The 23,011-nt window shown below is 36.8% G+C and overlaps 1 protein-coding gene across 6 annotated transcripts in view; it reads right to left on the reverse strand.

Moving 5' to 3' along the window:
* Chpt1 (choline phosphotransferase 1) overlaps positions 1-9,965 on the reverse strand; it is a 21,546-nt gene extending 11,581 nt beyond the window's left edge. For all 6 annotated transcript variants that reach the window (XR_007347599.1, XR_007347590.1, XR_007347591.1 and 3 more), the window contains exons 1-3: positions 9,816-9,965; positions 9,380-9,521; positions 2,755-2,839 (exon numbers count right to left, since the gene is read on the reverse strand). Coding sequence is in view for 3 of the 6 variants with exons in the window: in XM_048803109.1 (XP_048659066.1) it covers positions 2,755-2,839; positions 9,380-9,516 (222 nt within the window). In the remaining 3 variants the exon portion in view is untranslated. The remainder of the gene's footprint in view (positions 1-2,754; positions 2,840-9,379; positions 9,522-9,815) is intronic.
* Positions 9,966-23,011: the final 13,046 nt, after the last annotated feature.

Genomic DNA, 23,011 nt, shown 5'->3' on the forward strand with positions numbered 1-23,011 from the left:
GAATAATAAGCTATCCTTTTTCTTGTAATCAAAACTTAACTTTTGGAATATAAATGGTAACTTTTTCTGAAATTGGTTTATTCATTAAGCAAAAAATGAATTCACCAAATCAGTTCAATCTATTTCTATAATTGTGATTAAATACTTAACAAGCCTTCATCTGACTTAAACATGAAAAAGGATAGTTCACTTAAATGTAGTAGCCCCTGAAAGGCAGACACCATGATATGCATCTTAAATGTGATAGATATGATGTGTGTGCATGCAAAAACATTTGTGTAGTGAATATCCAGGATCAAATCTCTAGCAATATATTTACCTGTTGGTCAATTGCTGTTCAAGAAAAATTCCAAAGGCAGCAAAGGATTTAAAAACAGTAACAATGAATTGCCAAAGGCCATAGGCTATTGTATTTTGAAAATAGACTTTGAAAGATTGTACCAAATTTGCAGAAACTACAGGTTAGCCATTAAATTTTGAAAACCTAAATAAAAAAGTATACTTAGTGAGAATAAGCAAGTGTATTTTATTCCTATGACCTTGTCAAAACAATGGAAGTAACAATTTTTCAGTTCCAAATTCAAGTGAATTACATCTGACTTAATGCCTGCAGTTGCCCAAATGCTTCTTGGTCCACATTCACCATCTTATGGGTACTAGCTGAATAGCTACCATAAAATATAGCATCTCTCCAGTACATTGTATGGGCCTATGATAGCATATCCTCAATACTACTGTTTATGTTTACCTAAAGAGAAGGAATATGAATGTCTTAGGGAACATATCACCACTTAAAAGTATGCTGAAAATCTCTTTCTGAGCCTACCATGAGAAACAGTAATTAGCAATTCTGAGTATTACAGGGAATTAAATATTTTACTGTTTTTACTAGATTTTATTTTTTAAAAAATAGTTATAGATGGGAGGGGAGGGGAGGGGGGATAGTAGAGGATAGGAAAGGTAGCAGAATACAACAGTTACTAATATGGCAATATGTAAAAAAGTGGATGTGTAACCGATGTGATTCTGCAATCTGTATACGGGGTAAAAATGGGAGTTCATAACCCACTTGAATCTAGAGTATGAAATATGATATGTCAATAGCTATGTAATGTTTTGAACAACCAATAAAAAAATAGTTATAGGTTCATAGCAAAATTGAGAGGATAGTATAGGGCATTCCCACATTCCTCCTGTTCCCACCCCATAACCTTCCCTACCATCAACATCCCCCATCATGGCATTTGCTACAACCAGTGAACCTACATTGACACATTATCACACAAAGTTCATTGTTTACATTAGGTTCCAATCTTGGTGTTGTACATTCTTTTGTGTTATGATAAATGTATAATGACATGAATCCAACAGTCATTCAAAATAGTTTCACTAACCTAAAAATCCTGTGCTCTCTGCCTTTCATCCCTACATCCTCCCAACCTCTGGAAACCACTCATATTTTTACTGAGTTCATAGTTTTGCCTTTTTCAGAATGTCATGTTCTGAAATCAAAGTATGCAGCCTTTTCAGATTAGCTTGTTGATCTTAATAAGCTTTTAAGGATCCTCTAGGTCTTTTTATGTTGTGATAGTTCATTTCTTTTTGGCATTGAATAATATTCCATCATCTGAATGGACCCCATTACTTACCAATTTACCAAACAAGTTTTGACAATTAAGAATAAAGCCATTTTTGTAATTAGCCATTTTTGTGTGGACATAAGTTTTCAACTCCTTTGAGTAAATGCCCAGGAGGAGCTTGACTGCTGGATCATATGGTAATTTAGTTTTGTATCTCTCACTGTTTTTGCTGGAGGTATGTGGCTTAGTGATTACAAACATTACGTCTGGAATGAGTCTGTTTAAGTCCTAGCTTCAGTACTTCCCATGTATCTTTGAACAAAGAACTTAATCATTTTAAGACATTTCTAAAACAGAATAATGATAACGTCTATTCCCAGGATTGTTCTGAAGGCAGATGAAACTGACAGCACAGTGTTTGGGACAAAATCAGTGTGGAATATCAGTTGTTGACCGTTGACATTATTCTTCTTAACACTACGCATATGAAGTTGTGAGTCAGCTAGTGTTGTGAACTTGGGTTGGGTGACAGAATAATTTGTTTCTTTATAAATTTTCTTCTTATGCAAAGCTCGAGTTTATAATAGTGGTCCCCTAAAAGCCAACTGAGGTCACCAACCTGGCATAAAACAAAAGCATGCCTTAATCTTCATCTCAAAATGGATTTTAAAAAGGCAAATTAACCATTTTCCTTCCTTAATACTTAAGGACAAATTTCAAACATAATTAACAGGACTTTTAAAGCATATTTATTTCATGATATAAATTTTGGCCTCAAAAGGTAATTTCTGTTTTTGAGGGGGGTAGAGGGCAAATAGAGTCATTATCTTCTATGTAGTAAAATATTTACACATAGAAGAAAATGCCATTATAAGGTATACAGGATATTAACATTATAAAATAAAGGGAGGTGTACGACTATAATCCCAATGGCTTGGGAGGCTGAGGCAGGAAGATTACAAGTTCAAAACCAGCCTCAGCAAAAGCATGGCACTAAGCAACTCGGTGAAATCCTGTCTCTAAATAAAATACAAAATGGGGATGGGAATGTGGCTCAGTAGTTGAGTGCCCCTGAGTTTAATTCCTGGAAAAGATTTGAAGAGATTAACAATACACTATTTTGTCCTACATATTTAAAAAGTGCTTAAACATCAATTTAAATATTTAGATTTACCGTGTAGTCCCACATTGTTGATCCTCCAAATGTAGTCAACAAAAAGACGATCACTAAAGCTACCTGAACCTCAGTTACATCCACTCTAAAAAGGAAGGACAAAAATAGATAAGGTGTTTGCAAGTAAAATTCTTGACTGTGTAGTTTAGCTAATCATATATTAGATGTCGAGGGAGTAAACATCTTTATACACTTTGTTTATTTTTACCTTTACTTGAATCTTTGAATTATCAACTGAATACACAAAGTTGTATTCAGTTGATAATTCAAAGATTACAAAGATTCAAAGGCTACAAAACAACATGTGCAAAGGGAAGAAACTTGTATAGCATGTATCAAATTGCTAATAATTGTCATTGAAATTTCAGAAGACTTACTTTCTACTATATATACTTCTCTAAAGTTTGAATTTTTTAAATTATGTATTACTTTTATAAATCAGGAATAAATCATAATAATAAACAAGCAACCATATGATTTAGGGAAAATCATTAAACACTTCTAAGTCAATTTCACTTATAAAGTAGGGGGAATTCTAACAGCTTTTATTAAATTACAACTAGTCAGTATGCTTTTTGGTTTTCACAGACATTTTCCCTCTTATAAACATATTCATATTTCTCTCAAAAAACCACTAATGTGGGCTGGGGATGTGGCTCAAGCGGTAGCGCGCTTGCCTGGCATGCGTGGGGCACTGGGTTCAATCCTCAGCACCACATAAAAATAAAAAATTCTCTCTCTTAAAAAAAAAAACAAAACACTAATGAAACAGTCTCAGTCTCTCTAATCTGCATTCCCCAGAAACTATCAAATCCTCTCTCCTTTCCTCCCTCAACAGGCTAATGGAAAATTAGTCTACATTTGTAATTTCCTCTTCATATTTGTGATTATTTCACTAGAGTCTGGACTGTGGTCCCGTTATTCCACTAAAATTGCTTAAACAGTGATTTGATTTACCAAATCTAGTGGATATATTTCAGTAATCATCTTATATATTTCTTTGCAATATTTAAAATGTGGATCATTCCTCTTTCTTGAACTGTTTTGCTATGTTTCTATTTATTCCATGTACTCTCCTGATTTTTTTTTCTTCTCTAGAGTTCTACCCAGGCTCCTTCCTAGACTTCCTATTCCTCTACATTTTAAATGCTGTTTACTAAATTCCATCTGCAATTTCATATTCTCTGAATAATTTAACCTAAATTTAAAACTACCACCTATAAGTTAATAACCTCTCAAATCTTCAATTTTTTTTTCTGAGATCTAGACTTTTTTAAAATCTGTCTACCTGCTTTATGTCTCTGCTTTAAGACTCTACTACATATCCCAGAGTCTTTAATGCTAGAGGAATATTTAATGTTCTGCAAATACAAAAAATGTAGGGATTTGATAAAACTAGATATGGAAGAAAAGATTTCTTGACTGAGTTATTTTGGTCAGTTAGAAGGAAAAATGAACTGAATCTTAACATACAAATAAAAGGAAAATATAATAATAACATTCAGTATTTATAAGATCAGTAGCAGGCAAACCAAGACCTCCAGGCTGCCTGGAGGAGAGTCAAATTAGTTGTAAAGGTAAATATAATAATATTATGTAGGGTTCTTTCTGAAGAAAAAGGAGGGAGAGTACTGAAATTTATTTAGCATCTATTATGTATCTTGCAAACTATAAATTATGTCTGGTTTTTAAAGAATAGCTGAATATTGCTTAAGAACATGACTTCAGAGCCAACATTCATCCTACTGCACTTAGGACGTCCTATTATCAGTATTGCACTCATTTCAGTAATAACAAAGAATAATATCATTGCCCATAATTTTCATGGGCTATGACTAGTGACCAGAAGCAACTAGAAAGCAGATAGGGATTATGGGATGAGCTTTCTTTAGAATGAAAGTAAATGACACATGAGAACTGGGCTAGGAATATGGCTGGTTGCACATATACAACATTCAATAACAGATGTTAAATTAAGCTCATATATTCATCCTACTTCTGTGCCTGTTAAGTCTAGGAAAAAAGAAAGCTGAAAAGATAACATTGAGATCTAGTAAATTACAAAGTTTATGGGAGTATAAGGGTGGAATCACTCACCAATCCTCAAGTTTTGAACTACGAACAGACAATTGGAGTTTGAAGGACACATTATACAAAGACTATTCTATATAACAACTCATAGGCTTAGAGAATTAATTAATGGGTTAAGAATCTGTTCAAAAGGCTTAACATGCCAGAAAAATAGATATTGGGGATATGATGGCATAATACCCATAAGTCCCCAGGTTGTTAACATTGAGGACAATCTACAATAGTGCTATTCAAAGTAGTACAGAGTTTCTTACGAGTCCACAATGAGAGGGGTACAGAATTGAGAGTAAGCAGTAGAAAAAGTTACGGTAACTTAACAGTAATATTTTGTGTGTTCAATCAAATAAAATATTGGGGATTATATTTTATAAGTCTGCTTTTTTTAAAATTGTATATTGTAATTCTAGGTTGGATGGGGATAAGGAATCTTTCCTCCCAAACGTGGTCTTAGAAACAGATCTGATAGAAAGGTTTTGAAAGAAAGGAAAAAATTAACATTGAATCTAAATATTCACATGTTAATTTTTTAAAAGTACCACATAATACAAGTTAACACTGGACTTGAACTTAAAATGCTTGATTTAGTTTTAAAAATTAAATTTTAAACCCTGCTTTACTGAATTACATAAGATTCTACATGGGAACAAGCATGTTATAAATAAGATATGCTCTATCTTATATGGCAAACATTAAACCTGGGACAGATTTTAACTGTAAATTTTTCTGCTAACTGTGCTAAAGAAAATCTAATATACCACTGATAAACTTATATTAACTACATAAACTAAACTCCAATACATAAACTAAGTTAAAAGTTTAAAATTATAGTTAAAGTAGTTACTAATGTATTATGGCTTTAATGATCTGATTCAAGGTAACAAGTTCATATTTGTAGTGAAATTACACATTTTTAAGAGGTCAACATAACAATTAGCATCAAAGTAAAATAGGTAGTACTTCTATTCTGTGGAACAATACAGGACAGTGTTTTATATTCATAAGGAAAAAAGAAGTGTTTAAATAGTTGCTCTTCCTTCCTTATTTTTTTTTCTTCCCACAATTATGAGAGGCTTTCTGCCATGGACCCAGAATACCCTTGCGTAGCCCTGCATATGTGCCAAGAATGCAAGCTTATGTCTGCACAATAATTTTTTATGACAACACTCAACTGGGGTCATTTTCCAGGGTTGTGAATGTTGTGAGCAACCCTGAAAGATGAGGTTACACCTTCCCTAAACAGGTTTGCTTTTGCTTTCTATAAAACTAAACAGATTCCTCAAAGTTCTCTCTTTATGGAACCCACTACAGGTGCAGGCATTCATCTAGGTCCCTACAAGACTGTGGGAGAGGGTAAGGCATGGAAATGTGGCACAACAGGAACCTCTGTCTGTTGTTTTTGCCCAGTTGGTGAATTCTAATACGGAATAGCTGAATCCTCAATAACCCAGTTGTTGTCCTCTGCCTCTGACCCAGGACTTTGTATCTTCTGCAGGCATTCATAAAACATTAACAGGCTTTCTTGGAGCTTATAAGTAGGTAAAATATCAGACCCCTTATAGTTCTTGACACATACCACTATCACCACCCAATTTACTATTTGCAGTACTTATTTGTTTAGCATATTTTACTGTTATGTCTCCAAGATTAGAAAGTAAGCTGCATGGGATCAGTGATTTTGTCTGTTTTGTTTGTTCTTCTTATTATGACACCTAGGAAAGGGCCTAGAATGGATGCTCAATCAAGATTTGATAAAATGTTTATTCAAATTCATTGCTCCAGTATTCAATAAAACCACTCAATAAATTATATTAACCTTCCATCCTCAAATCTGTTTTGATTCAACTTCCCTATGCTTCTTTTCTTATGACATCAGTTACTATCTCACTGATTAATACATATGTTTTTCTTTTAGGAAAGGTTAGTTTTTAATGTCACTCCTGAGGAAATAAACATACCAAAGAAATTGAATTAAAATATAAATAGCAAGGCATCATAACGCTAACTTTATTATGGAATATTTCTATGTTCCAGATTCTGTGCTAAGTACTTTACATCCATTGTTGTTCAATATTCACAATAACTTTTTATGACAATAGTTCTAATTTGATAGGTAAAGAAATGGAAAAAATGAAATTAATATATTTCTGATCAATTAACCAGTAGGTAGGGGCCAGAATTTGATTCTACTCAATCTGACTCAAGAGCCTCTATTTTCAACTATTATACTAAAGTAGACTACTAATAAAGTACATAAAGGGGTATGAAAATTGGAAAAAATGATATAGCAAGAAATATAGCAATGTTAGTAAAACCTTACATTTTTCAGCCCAACAAAACAAGCTGATTTGGTATGTTTTTTCTTAGGTCTTTTAAGAAACAGAAAATCACAGAAAACAGGCTTAAACCAAGAATGTATTCATGAAATAAATTTCTGAAGTATATGCTGATAGTGTTCATCTTGGTTTTATGTATCTATTTTCAAATACCATATATACTATAAAAATTATGTTTAAAATGACAGATATTCAGGAAATCCATCCTAGCCAATGGACAACTGACATGGGGTTAGTCTACACACTTCCATAAGGTATGTTTATAGTCCTTCTTGTAGTATTAAGCAGGACCCCTCAACCTATCCAATTCAGTTCTCCATAGTATTTTTACTTTGGTAAGGCAAAAAAAGTACATAGCTGAAAATAAGTATGTAGTTAATATTTAAATGGCTGACCCTGAGACCCTGAAGGATCTCCTTTACTTCCTCCAGGATTGGTAATCATTCACTAGCTATTTCTCTAATATTCTAAGTACTTTCCTGATGCTTCTGAGTAGAATGCTCTTCCTCAGTGTGTCTGGCATATTCTTATGACAGGTGACTCATCTTTGTATTTCCAGTTCAAGATTCAATAGTAATTGGGAGTAAAATTTACAGTGAGGCCAGAAATGTGAACTAATTCATCCCAGAAATAATTTTAATGAAGGAAATAATAAAAAAATAAATGTTTTACTTTTAGTCATTAATAATAATAATAATTATCCAGAACATTGCATTATATTACTCCAGTTTACCATAGCAAATTAACTAAAATGCATTTGATTTTGAAAAGGTGCTTTTCTATTTTACCATATCTTAATCTATAAATAGGTACAGATTCTTAATTTTGCACAGTTACCTTTAATGTTTACTGGTACTTTCTGATCCATGGGTCTTGACTGGTATGTAAAGAACTAATTTTCACATTTTCTATTAAAACTCTCTTAAACTAGTTCAGCCTATAGTTACCTTCTTCTTACTTAGGATTTCTTCAGTGATTCTGGAAACCTAAAGTAAGTCTTTTCACATTTGATCTGGACTGTTATCATTGTCACAGAAGTATTGTCTCTAACGAAATGTCCCACATAGTTCCTAAAAGAGGGCTCTCTATCTGTCATGTATTTTCTATCTTTCCATGACATGTAATACATTGCTAGACTCATAGTTCTGGACAGCAGTTATTAAGAGCATGAAGTCAAAGACTTGAGTTGTAGTCTTGGTTCTATCATTTATTGGTAGTATATTTGTACAGTGGAGGTAACATCCATTTTCCAGTATTAATGTGAGGAATAAAAGACACAATGTATGGAAAACACTTAGTACAGTGCCTAAAGCATGCAAGTGCTTAGTAGGTGGTAGTTGCAATTATTCCAAAATTTGGGATTAATATGAAAAGTTGCCTGAAGCCTTCCTGCTCCAAAATGGTCTATACTTTTGAGTTTTTCCTCTCATTATACCAAGAGTTTAGTTTTGTTTTTTTATTTTTTCTTAGAGCTACTGATTTTCCTATGCAGCAAGAAAATGGGGCTAAAAAGAATCAGTAGACATAGGAAGGTAAACTGAGAGTGAGCAAACAGCAGGAAGGTCTTCAAGGACCAAGTGGAGGGAGAGCTACATGGGGAAGCAAGAATACAGAACAGCATTTCTGCTTTGTGCACTATTTCCTGGAGTCTGAGAAAGAGGCACCAGAGGCATAGATAGCATCTGGTGCAAGGCTCCAGCATTTACAGGGCACTTGTAAATCATTTCACCAACTGTGTCCACAGCTGAGAGTCTCACAATTACCTGTTATTGTTGATGGTTGTCAAAGGGATTCCATTTTGGGGCACATGATGATTTGACCAATGAGTACCTTAGGCTCCACATCACTTGTCACTTATTATAAGGGTCAAATGCTGTTTATTTAAATACTACAAATTCTTTTTCTATGTTATTTGGACCACTTATTTTTCTTTTTGCCCTGTCTATAGTAAAGTTGGGCTAGTGAGGAAGCTGGAGAATGGGGGAAGAAAATAAAACTATTGTCAAATAACATATCCGTAACATGCAGAACACCTACAGGACTTAGAAGATGTAGCATGCATGGAACACTCTAATAAATTTAAAAGAATTTAAACTACTGAATGAAGCTTCATCCCCTTTATCATGAACAAATGCCATATCAGATTGTGAAAATTAATTTGTTTACATTTTTAAATATACAACTTGAAAACACATACTTACTTTCCAAATCTCAACATGCCTGAAACGTAGGTCTGCCAATGAGCACAATAAAACATGAACATCCCAATAAAAGAGCAGAAAAACAACCAGTCAGGATGAGTTCCTAAGCGAGCAGCAATCGAAGCTCCAATTGCCATAAATACTGAAAGAACAAAGTTTAAATACCATTACGAATTTAAAAATCATCAATGAAATAGTTGCCCTGTGCTATTTTGAAATGCAGAGTTTCAGAGGACATAATTCTGACATTAAAATAAGGTCTATTTAACAAAATGAATTTTTGAACATCCTTTTTAAACAAATTATGCAAATTGCTCCCAAATGTACACCTCTGCAAAAAAAAAAAAAAATGAGCAAACAACTTGGTTCATTTTGGTTTTTAAGCTATCAGTGTTAAAACTACAGAGAGAGGGTGAGGAAGAAAATGCTAATTTACCTGTGGAAAGAGAGTCACACCCATGGTCAAAAAGTTCTCCTAAAGGAGAACAAGAATTTGTTCTTCTGGCTTGTTTCCCATCAATAGCATCCAGTGACTGGTAGATAAAGAGTCCCAGGGCACATGAAAGGTATGTCCAGTATGGTGCCTAAAAATACATGGAAGTAATAAAGACAAATAATAAAGACTATTCAGAGATAACATACTAGCTTTTGTTTGAAAATAGCTCAAACTAAGCCAAATGACATACTTTGTTGTGTGCACATTTTATATCATGTCCATATGCTATAAAGACAGTTCAAACTCTCCCTCTATAGATGAAAATAAATTGAGAAATCAAATTAATTATGTCATCTGAGTTGAGAACCACGGAAGCACCATATTGTTTGTAAGAAACACAAATTTAAATAGCAAGCAAGTGAAAGAAACTGGATCTTGATTCCTAGTCCATGGCTCTTTTAATATAATACTATTCATATATGGCACAGATATTAACTTACTCAGGAAGCATTTGCTGTGAAATAAGACCTCAAAGGTAAACTGTAGACAATGGCATCCATTTGTGATGGAGCATCAGGGACTGAATTTACCCTCTCACTTTATATAACTAGAAAGGTAATAAAATACATGAAACAACAATTCTCAGACCATTGCAGGAAATCGAGATCCCTGAGAAAAGAGAAACAATGAGATGCGTCCCTATGATTGCTCCAGTTTACTGCCCAGAGGCAGTTTCCAGGTCCCAGCTCAGGAATGGGGACCTAAACAGAGTCCCATAAGCTGGCTGTGGAGGAAAAGCATATCAGAGTTCATGAGGTCAAGGCAGCTAGGATTTGTAAAGCACAGTAACAGAGGGGGAAGCTACACAAAGAGAAAGACAAAAGTTCAGGGGGGCTACAGAAGGGTACCTCTGAGTCTTTGGCTGAGAACTGTGCCTGAATGAGACAAAACCAATAACCAAGGCCACATGTACTACGAAGTAGAAAGTCAAAAATTCTTGAAGCTCATGCAAGCTACAAATAGTTCATATGCCCACCAGGCAGTGCAGAAAGACCTCATAAGACTTGGGGAATTGAGTAGAGTTTCAGAAGTGTAGGGCCTTAGCCATGATCATGAACTAGCCTTAGACTAAAGGCTTTCTTAGACAGTCATAATAAAACTTAAAAGACAGCCCTAGAAGGATCCAAATAATTCCCAGTAACTTACTTACAGCCAGCACTAAGTAAATATTAGGGGAAAAAAATTTAGCATCTCAAATTGTAAAATGTTCAAGGTTTGGCATCCAATCAAAAATTACCAGTCATTCAAAGAAGCAGGAGAACACAATTTACAACTAGAAGTAAAATCAATAGTATCAGATCCAGGAATGTCAGAAATAATAGAAATATCAGATAAGGACATCAAAAGAGTTTTGATATATTCCATATATTCAAGAAGATAGAGAAAAAACATGAAAATTATAACAAGAGAAGAAAAGACTCAAGTGGAACCTCCACAAACAGAAACTGCACTAGAACTTCAGCTTGCCCTCTACAAACAAAACTCCCTCCAGCCAAAACTACAAAACTCCTTCTCTCTTTCCTCTTCTTTCTCTTCATTTCAAATGAAATTTGCTAGGTCTAAACTGAAGGAAGCCGTGAGGGCAGGGACTATCTTTCTCCCCGACTGCTACCTCCCCAGCTCCCTACCACAGTGACTGGCATAGAATAAACCTTCAACAAATCCCCCCAAGTTAACAGACTGAAATGGCAGTGAAAGTCTTCATGTGTAGTTGGAGCACACAGGTCAGGGCTTCCCAAATGAAGAAGTAAAACATGAGGGATGACCACAGTTCTTGACCCAGTGTCAGGAGCTTGGGCACAGCCTGACAAGTTACCCAACTGCATACACCAGCTCCTTTCCAGCCACAAAGTCCTCGTGTCCAGATTATTTGGGACTTGATTTTGTCTCATGGCTCTTCCCTTCCTAAACATTCTCCTTACCCAATTTGGCAAAGTCCTCACGTATGTCCTCCTTCAAGGACTGCCTCCATCTACACTTGTCCTAGGAAGAAACAAAAACCACCAACATACCCATTTCTAGTCACTCTATTCCTATCTATGCTACTTTATTTACTTATTTATTTTTGTACTGGGGATTGATACTTATTTATTTTTGTACTGGGGATTGAACCCGAGAGTGCGCTACCATTGAGCTATATCCCTTTTATTTTTGATTTTGGGACAGGGTTTTGCTAAGCTGCCCACCAGGCTGGCCTTGAACTCATGATCCTCTTGCCTCAGCCTCTCCCAGTCTCTGGAATTATAGTCCTGTCCCACCTATTATCTCTGCCACTTTAATTTTTCCTTTCTTTTTTTTTTTTTTTTTAATATTTCTTAGTTGTCGTTGACACAATACCTTTATTTTATTTATTTATTTATATGTGGTGCTGAGAATTGAACCCAGGGCCTCACACATGATAGGCAAGTGCTCTATTGCTGAGCCACAACCCCAGCCCCACTTTAATTTTTCAATTAAACCAGTCTTTCTATTGCACCAAGCTTGCTTATGACACCATTGGCATCTCAAGCATACAAGCGTAAAAAACTACAAAACAATGGTGTTCGTGACTTATAGCAATCCACTGTTTCTATGGTGTAGTTTCCTTAGATTTATTTATTAATTTATTATTTATTTATGTATTTATTTGTATCAGGGATTGAAACCAGGGGTGCTTAACCCCTGAGCCACATCCACAGCCCTCTTTAATTTTTACTTAGAGACAGAATCTCATTAGGTTGCTGAGGCTGGCTTTGAACTTGTGATCTTCTTGCCCCAGCCTCTGGAGCTCTGGGGGCATGCCTGGCTGTTTCTGTAGATGTAAATGTTTTCACAGGTGGCAGCATAAGATACAAATACAAAGCTTTGAAATTATCTTCTTTGGTTAAGAAGCAAAGACCAAGGAAGTCATTACATTGTTTCACAACTGTAGCCCGCCATCTCTGTTACAGGGGCTTCTTTGAAACTGTCCTTTGCTCTGTCTCCCTTTGGCCCCCCTCCCTTTGGCCCTTTTGCAGAAGAGCAGTCATTCCTAGGTCTTAGTAACTCGTGACAGGAGGGTAAAGTCCATTGCAATGTTCACCTAGAGAAGAAAAAGGGAAACACATCCATGATTGATGAGGGCCCTGACCAGGGTAGAGCCTTCTGCTCACTATATCACCTTCTCCCATCCCAAGAAAGCCCTTTGTGCCTGGCATGGTGGCACACACCTGTAATCCCAGTACTGGAGATGCTGAGGTGGGAGGACTGGGGAATTTAGTAAGACCTTGTCTCAGAATAAAATACAAAAGTGGTAGGGGCTGGGGATTTAGCTCAGTTTGTAGAGTGCTTGCCTTGTATGCACAAGGTTCAATCCCCAGCACCACACACACACACACACACACACACACACACACACAAAGTGGTAGGGATATAACTCAGTGGTAGACTCACTGGGTTCAATCCCCAGTACCACAAAAACAAAACAATAATAGCAACAAAAACTCCAACCCCCACCAAAAAAAAAGAGAGAGAGAGAGCTTAAAAAAAATACCTATTAGCACATACTAATGGATTTCCTTGTGACACTTCCATACATGCATATAACATGCCTTGATTGTATCCATCTTCTTTATTCCCCTCTCTTATTCCCTTTTCCCTGGTCCCCTTCCCTAAATTGTTGTCCTTCTATTTTCATGTCATTTTTCCCCCCTAGAGTTCACATGAGAGAAAACATGTATTACTTATCTTTCTCCTTTAGTGATATTATTCCCTTTTTAAAATTTTTTTTTAGTTGTCAATGGACCTTTGTTTTATTTATTTATAAATGGTGCTGAGAATAGAACCCGGTGCCTCACACATGTGAGGCAAGTGCTGTACCACTGAGCCACAACCCCAGCCCGTATTTCTTGTTTTTCTGAGTCTGGCTATTTCACTTAACAAGATGATCTTCAGTCCCATCTATTTGCCTGCAGATGACATGATTTTATTCTTCTTTATGACTGAATACTACTCTACTGTGTGTATACACCACTTTTGCTTTATCCATTCATCTGCTGATGAACATCTAGGCTGATTTCATAACTTGGCTGTTGTGAATAGTGCCACTGTAAACATGGGTATGCAGGTACAAGATAGAGCTTTGAGGAGATAACCCTCCATCCTCTTCAGGCCTGCTTTGAATAAGCCTGATTCCTTTTCAAATCCTATCTCCCAAATGTTGGTCACTTAGAGAATTGGGCAGTCTGGATATTTGATTCTGATAATAACTTCTTAAATAATAGTTATAATAGTTGATTACGATCTTTGAATCTATAATTAAAATGAGTGGAAACAAATGAAAACTCCTACAGAATCAAGCCTTCCCATCTCAAACTCTTAATTTCTATTTTCATAATCATTTAAAAGTATTAAAAGACTTAGAGGCTGCTTTTGCTAAAAGCACTGATTTCACTTGGGCCTACAAATGTAAAAAAAAAAAAAACTTGGCATTTCTGCCTCCATTTTCCATCTGTCTCTTTTGCCAAGTGATCCCAGATTCTAGAAACAACTAATGTAATTGATAAACATTTTGTGATGAGTTGAAATTATTCCCATCGGGAATAGCAACTTTCTTATCTCCTGGATAAATCCCTGCCCAACCAATCCTGAGATAATCTACAGACCACAGTTTGACCAAGGCTGCTTGACTATGTATATTTCTGGTCCCTCTTGCCTATATATCTGGGAGTTCATGACAGTATCCTGAAGACATAGCGGGTAATACCTGTCCCCTTGTCTTCCCGTTATGGCCATACTGATTAAAGTTTCTTTCCTGCTTTCTACCATAACTTTTTGGTTTGGTTTGGGGGACTCATGCCTATAACTGATATGTTGGCAGCCCCAGGGTCAGATCTTTGGCCTTGAACTGTGGTAATAAAATATAAGGGGCTGGGGTTGTAGCTCAGTAGTAAAGCACTTGCCTTGCATGTGTGAGGCACTGGGTTTGATCCTCAGCATCACATAAAAATAAACAAAGATACTGTGTGTTCATCTACAACTAAATAAATATTTTTAAAAATATAAGATACTCTCCATCTTATGATCAAAGACAACTACCTTATGATATCAACTTAGCTACTAATAACTGGAAATTAAATCATAACAATATTCTATTTCGTTCTTCTTAAAACAATAATTCCTTTTCTTCTTTTGACTGTAAATGATGATTTGATAATAATTACTTTAATTCATTATAATAAATAATACAGGAAAGACGTGGTGTTTTTAACATATGAGCATATGAAATGTATTCTACCACTCCTCAACTGTAAATTCAAAAATTTCTCTAAGAAAATAGGTTTTATTTCATATTTTCCTCTTTTTATTCTGTTTGTAGGAGGGACTCCTATAGAAGTGAAATAATGGAAACATTTCTATGTGATCAGTATAAACTAAAAGATACTTCAACATTCAAATATATCTAGGTGAAAACTAATTCTAGTTACAGAGAAAGCCAGCAAAGGTAGATTAGTAATTTAAGTATTACCAGAGTCCCGTTAAGAAAGAAACCTCACAAATACTCAGGTGCTAGTCTGTCAGAGTCCAGGAGAAAACTGGACTCAAGTTCCTTGATCAGAAATACGAGACTTAGAAAGGTACCTCTAGGATCCAAGAAAAGTCCTAAGCTGGTCTCAATATTTAAAGTTACCTGACTGGTGCATTACCTGATAGGTTCTGAAAGAGCATTAAATAGAAGACCCATTCTCTGGGTTACAAGCACTCTGGCCTCTTCCTGGGGCACTTTTCGTCCTGTTCCAGAGAGTAGGAAAGCAGAAACCCATTAAAGTGAGAAAAACAGGGATATATTAAATAGACAGGACTTCCTGGGAGAATGGACCGCTCAGTGGAACTTCAGTTGAGAAAGAAATGAATCCCTAAATGCTCAAATGATTAGGCTTCATAATGGCACATGGTCTTTTAGTCAATACACAGTAAGGATTATTTTAAAGAGAGAGAAGTGTAACCCATGAACGTAGTCTCTCAAGTGGTCAGTCAGACAGGTGGGAGGATGACAGTGAATCACACGGCCTTCTACAGCAGAAGGCACAAGGCAAACATTGAGAAGATGGCCACAGTGAGTGGTAAGTACACATATCCAGATGTCCAGGTAAGTGAGAGTCACTGGGCAGTGAGACTGGCAAAAAGGGGCACCCCGCTGCATCAGAGTAGCTGCTAGAGAAAATTTAGAAGCCAAAGAAGAGGAATTACAGAAGAAAATGAGTTCCTAAGAATGAGGGCCACGAAGCCTTACAGATTGCATATGGCACCAATCATATGCATTTCCACTTTAGATTTATGCAATCTCATTTGTGTTTGGCTCATTTCATATTAGAATAGAATCCTTTCACTGGGCTGAGCAGATATTCTGTTTTTAAAATCTGATATACATACTTCAAGAGCTCAGTACCTAGATGCTGAAAATCAATCTTTCATCCAACTTTTCTCCATCAGGTAACACAGCAATAGTTTTCAAGAGAAAAATATAGGCCCAGGGTTTTCTTACAGAGTGGTTAGGAGTGTGGATTCTGGATTCTATTTGTATCCAGATCCTTATGGCTGAATTGAATGAGTTATTTTTCCAAGTCTCCCCATGTGAAAAGTAGGCATAGGCACTATTCCTGTCTCATTGTGAAAATTAAATTAAAATGTAAAGTGCTCATAAGAGCTCGGTTAATGTTAATCATTGTTATTGATATTACTGATACTCTATCAGATAATTTTAGGTGATTTGAGGGTCAACTATTTTTCTTAATATATATATTTATATATTTAATGTATTTATATGTTTAATTTACATATTCTGGAAAATTTTAAAGTATTTTGAAAATAGCTAGCATATTGTATCTGTGATTTTATGATTAGAGTGTGAGTTTTTAAAATCGGTTGGTTTAAAGTTGACGTGGGGAAAATTAGTAAATAAAATCTAGTATGGGTAATATATAAAAGCAAAAATCTTCCCCACCCAAAATTTAGAAAACACTACATCTATACATTGTCTATGATCTGAATTTTTATACTAAAAAAAAAAAACACCTCTTTTGATTTAAACTCCTTGGGTGAGTGGACACATATGCAAAAGGGATTAACAAAATCCATTATTAGGCCAACTGGTAAAATTTCAAAGTTATCCAAGCATCGATTGACTTCCCTTTTCCATGAAAAGAGAAACTAAATTTCTAAGAGGTGAAGAGGAAAGAAGGTTAGGAGACAGGCTGTGCATATGTGAGAAAAGGTAATGCTGTTAAAGGTGGACTTTGTCCCCAATTAGGTGATTCTATGATTTTTAGGAGAACTCATGGTGCTTCTAAGGAACTACTACCTTCACTCTGGAAAAACACAATTAGAAATGACTGATTGCTTCTAACTTTTCTTTTGAGGTGGGGGGAGGTACTGGGGATTGGGCTCAGGGGCACCTGACCACTAAGCCACATCCCCAGCCTTATTTTGTATTTTATTTAGAGACAGGGTCTCACTGAGTTGCTTAGTGCCTCCCCATTATTTTGTGTGTGTGTGTGTGTGTGTGTGTGTGTGTGTGTGTGTGTGGTGCTGACATGCAAGGTAAGCAATCTACCAACTGAGCTATATCCCCAGCCCCAACTGATTGCTTCTATTTGTGTAACATTCATATTAGGAGCCTGTGATACAGGTGAGGTGCTTCCCTATTTACAGAGGGTTCTCATCACTGGCTTGGCAGAGCTCCAGAGCAGGTTAGTGGTCAGGAAAGGGAAAACCATTCTCTGTCAAGCCAAACAGGATGGCTCCAGGGGCTTACTGGTTTCATCCTGGCCTTCTGGCCTCAATTCAGTTCAATTTAAGTGCCAACATTTGAGAACACACTCATTTTTAGGAAATAAGGCAGGTTATAGGTTAGGGCCAGGGAAATCAAGCATCACTCATGAATGCAATTAAACCAGCACTTTGAGGACAGTTTTCTCATGACTGGAGAAATCCAACTTTGCAAGGTGGTCTTCTTTCTTTTTATCATTTCTGTGACTAGTTCCAAATTTTCCTCTTCCTTTAGTACTTGCTAGAGCCCTCCTTGAAAATGCCTGCCTCTCACTATGTTAAGGGTAATAGGAAGGGCAAGGGATAAAAAGAACTCTTGGGCCTCACCTATATCAACATCAATTGTATCAGGTGCCCTAAGTCACAAAATCCAGGTGGTCCAATCCTTGTGGTCCTAGTCAAATGCCCCAGGAGTAAGTAGGGTTTTAATGTTCTTTCTCTATACCACAACGCCATGTTTTTTCAACACTTGACCCAGAATTTTAAAGGAGAAACAGTTTATGCTTTGGGAATTAAGTACAGTGAAGCCATAGGAGTTAAAAGAACAAACCACAAAGGAAAACTAAGGGGTTCCTTCTAGACAGGGCTGGACTGGGGAAAGGTGAGGAGGCACCTCAGCTGTAGAATCAAAGGGGCATCTGTTCCCAGGTCCTCAAGTGCTTCCTTATATAGAGAGGTCTGGACTTACCTCATCCTAGACTCTGTCCTGTTTCTAGAACTTTCATCTTCTGAAAGTCAGGAGTTTATATTTTGTTTTAATAAAAGAGGTTACTCCCTCACAAGTCTTCTGCCTTAATAAATGATGCTTGGTAAATTAATGAACTGTTGTTATAAAGTGGGGGGAGGTGGAGAAGAAGGTGATTAAAAAGGAAATGTGCTAGAATTCAAAGAAACCAAACCTGTTAGTAAAACATCTGAGTAAGAATATGCAGGTTATTGCCTTTTTTTTCTATCATTCCCCCGACCCCAACAAATAACTCTTTACTCTACAGTACGAAGGCAGCTATAATCTCAGTTATTTAAAACAGGTGTGAACTATTTCTTAACATCCTGCTACTTCCCCAGGTATTTTCATCTTTTGGTTCAACTCTGTCATCACAAACATAAGAATTGGTCAATGCCCTCTGACCTGGCCCAAGCTAGGCACTTTCATTTATCAAGCATCATATATTGATAAGCATTTTTAATTCAAGATCAGCCCCAACATACTCTTAAAAGAGATACTGGCATGGATTTATGTGACAGATGAACAAGGCAGGGCAAAAAATTTAATCCAATAAGTAAAAGATAATGAAATCAAAGGTTTAAACTAGTCAAAAATGAATGTATGGTGTGTTTTGTAGTAGAGAATGCTACTACATTACAGCTAGAAAAACTAGATTTGAATCACTGAGTTATCACATGTATAAATGTAGAAATTGCATCAAATAAACTCTCAGGTTCTTTCAAAATCTAAGAACCTGTAATTCTACTTTTGGATAAGAAAGCCAAGGAATGGGGTCAGGGGCTACATACTTAGAGTGGAGTTCAGACAGATCTGCCTCATGAGGGGAGGAGATGATGCAGTTCTTGTTTTCTCCATTCATCCTAATACTTGCTTATTTCTTAAAATTACTCAGGCCAAACAATTGATAAGCATTTTTAATCCAAGATCAGCTAAAACTAAACAAAAGTTGAAAGACATCATCTCTCAAGATTACATTGTTATTTCATTCATGCAGCCAATAATTTAATAAATACCCAATAAGAATTTGCTTTATGCAAGGCACTGTGCTATGGAGATCATACAAATGAGCAATTTCTGTCTAAACTTGAAAGCTGATAGATTTTCCTGCTCAGTAAGGACACACAGCATCAAAATAAAATGCAGAAGTTCCACAGAAGAGTACTCTTGGGCCAGGTCTATCATCAGCATCAATTGTATCCGGTACCCTAACGTAACATCTGTTCTGTTTTTTAACTTCCACAAAATCCACAAAAGCCTGTGAGGTAGGATAACAGCTTTCTGGATTGGAATTCTGTCCTCACTTAAAGCTAAGTCACCTAGAAGAGGTAAATTTCCCTTCAGTTTCTTCACCTATAAACTAGAAGTATTAATAGTACCTTATTCATAAGGTTGTTGGGAGGATTCAATGAGATAATAGAACAAAAGCAGTTTAAAATAATGCCTGGCATGTATTAAATATCCAGTAAATGTTAGTTATTATTGTTGTTATTATTGCAGAAGTTCAGAGGAATAAGTGGTTGATTTGACTTGGGAGAGGAAGAAAAACTTCATAAGAAGGCAATGTTAGAATTGGGCACTGAAAGATAGGTAGCAACTGGGTACCAGTGCAGTAGTGCACATCTGTAATCCCAGCTACTCAGGAGGCTGAGGCAGGAGGAGAGCAAGTTTGGAGGCCAGCCTGAGCAACCTTGTCTCAAAATAATAAAGGCCTGGGATGTAGCTTAGCGGTAGAGCACCCATGGGTTCAATCCCTAGTACCATTATCAGAAAAGACAGCTTGAAAAGCAATTCAGAGCACCACTGTAGATGCTTAATATAAATCACAAGGTTTTTTTCTATCAGTTTCCCTTCATCCCCAGTCATGTCCTAGAAATTAACACAGTAGTTACAAAATATATAAAATCATATTATTGTAGACAGTATTGCAGGCTTTTTGAGTAGATAAGCCATATTAAAACCATATTAAAAACGCTTATGTGATTGCTCTGTCCCTTTCTGGAAACAATCTGTCAGGTACTGTGAAATTCTGAAGTCTGGGGGCTGGGGATGTGGCTCAAGCGGTAGCGTGCTCGCCTGGGATGCGTGAGGCCCAGGTTTGATCCTCAGCATCACATACAAACAAAGATGTTGTGTCCGCCGAAAACTAAAAAATAAATATTAAAAAAATTCTCTCTCTCTCTCTCTCTCTTTAAAAAAAAAAAATTCTTCAGTCTGAGAATCCATAAACAAGTCCCAAGACAGGTTAAAATCACTTAACCTCTCTGGGCTTCAATTTTCTCTTACAAAATGATGTACTACTGTTACTTCAGCATGAATGGAGAAGAAATACTGAGAGGGCAGAAAGGCTATGCTAGGAAGGGAAAGCTTACCAACTTCTTTGGGTTGACATAGGACACAAATGATGTGAATGCCCTTTACATACCTGAATTATATAAGGCATAAGGAGTTTTCCCACATGCACAGAGAAAAGGAGCAACTCCAAATGAGATAATGGTGTAGCAAAAACAATATGAACTTTGCAGTCAGACCAACTTAGACCTGAATCTTACCTGGTCCTGTCTCATTTACCCGTTCTGTGACCTTAAGGCAAAATAGCCAGAAACTGGTATGCTCTTTCACACTACTGTGGGATTTTTATCAAACAAGCAATGTGGATCCTGAAAGGGTGTTTCCTCTCCCTGCTTCAGCCACTTAGAAGCCAGTTAAGGATCTAATGACACCCATTTCAGAAAGTCCTCCAGTTTCATCTTATTATGTTAATCCTTATGCCCCCTTGTGGGGTCACTCTGATTTTTCACTTCAGGTGCTTCAGATCTTCACCTCATGCCCTTTTTAAAAACTACTCTGAGCCTAAAATTAATATCATAAATTTACCTCTCCCATCAGGCGGGAATCCCCCCCACCTCTAAACAGAAGCTCTTGGACTTGTTTGTATGTGTATTGTTTTTAAAGTGCTTAGCAAAGTATTCTTTAATTAATAATAACATCTAAGAGTTCACAATTTAATTGGCCAATATCAGATGTTTTTTATATTGGCTAATGTCCAGATTTTTTTTTTTTGCCAAATCTACGCCCAATCAAAACTAATTTTTCATGTGCATTTTCAGGACATTGTTTAAAAACAGTATATTTTTAATGTGTTGAATAATATTTTTAATTTGTTGAGCAAATTATGAGGTCTTGTCTTTATCTGCATATAATACATCATTTGTCTCTCACTGCTTCCTTGTAAAATTGGTTTGATGGCATTATTTTTTATTTTCAACATGGGAAAGCAGATTCTGTAGGTTTGTTGTGCCATGGTGAGATGAAAATTCAAGTCTTTCACTTCCAACCCAGCAATCTTTTCATTCTAATACCCTGCTTCTGGGAAATTCTAGAATTGAGCAGCAAAGAACAAATACTAAAGCAGCTTACTTTTTCCCTAACAATTCGGAAATGCACAATAATGCGAATGACTAAGAAACACATAATAAACATATCCATCAACTGGCAAGACATGTTAAAATGAAGGCTCCATCAGACTTTTCTCCCCAGTGCTCTACCACTGAACTTTAGTGCCAGCCTTTTAAATTTGTTTTATTTTGAGACAGGGTCTCAACTTAGTTGCCCAGGCTGGCTTTGAATTTGAGATCCTCTGGCTCAGCTTCCTCAGTAGCTGGCATTACAGGCATACACCACACCAATGGGCTCCATCAAACAAAATTTAAAAACACTTGCAGGTATTTCCATAGTATTTTTCTTATCCAACCTCAATTCTCACTAATCTTTCACAGATCTATAGTCAAATCTATAGTGGTGATGGAGGGACTTCACTATTTGTAAGACAGAGAAAGGAAAGCAATGCCAAAGAATGTGCCATGCAATATTATCCCAGCACTTTAGCTAAAAGTGACCCTTTACTCTGCCACCCTAGATCTCCTCTACACTCAGCTTATGGTGTGCTCCTGGTTAACAGTTGTCCAAAGCCCGGGTTATTTACTCTTCTTACTTTAGACATAGGTCCAATATAATTATTGCTAATAAGATCTGTTGGCTTTTATAATCTCTCAGTTGTGATAAGGATTATCACTTTCATACTACCCTAGCTTGTTTTTCTTGAAAAAGTCAATGAGGCAAAGAGGAAGTTGTCTCTTAAAGGTTACTTATCTTTGATCATTACTACCACCACCTTTGAGAAACAAACTATTATAAAAGTGTCCAAAGGGCAATTTGGGCTTGGCTGACCCCACCTCAGATCCTTGCTCCAGGAAGAACGGTGATGAGGGTGCCCAGTCCTTAGTGTGCAAAGCACCCGGGCTGCTGGTCCAAACCACAAGTTGGCATCTATGTGGGAGGTCATGGGACCAGACCTTAACCTTGACAGCCCCTCCGCTGCTTGCTGCTAGGGGGAGGCTCAGGGCGGTCACAGGACTAGGGTGGTGGCGTGACAGCCTTTAGGCGACCTGGGAGAGGCTCCGGGTGGACAACACGCGGGGACAGTGAAAGCGTCCGCGGTGCACTCAGAAGCAAAGGCCGTGCCCACCCCTTCGCGGCCACGGGGATGCTCAGTGGCACACCGGTCTCCCCTCTCGCTCCCCGCGCCTCTGGCTACCCAGGGCTGGGCTCGGGGACAGCAGTTGGG

Source organism: Marmota marmota, unplaced genomic scaffold (genome assembly GCF_001458135.2).
Source record: "Marmota marmota marmota unplaced genomic scaffold, marMar, whole genome shotgun sequence".
Classification (NCBI taxonomy): Eukaryota; Metazoa; Chordata; class Mammalia; order Rodentia; family Sciuridae; genus Marmota; species Marmota marmota.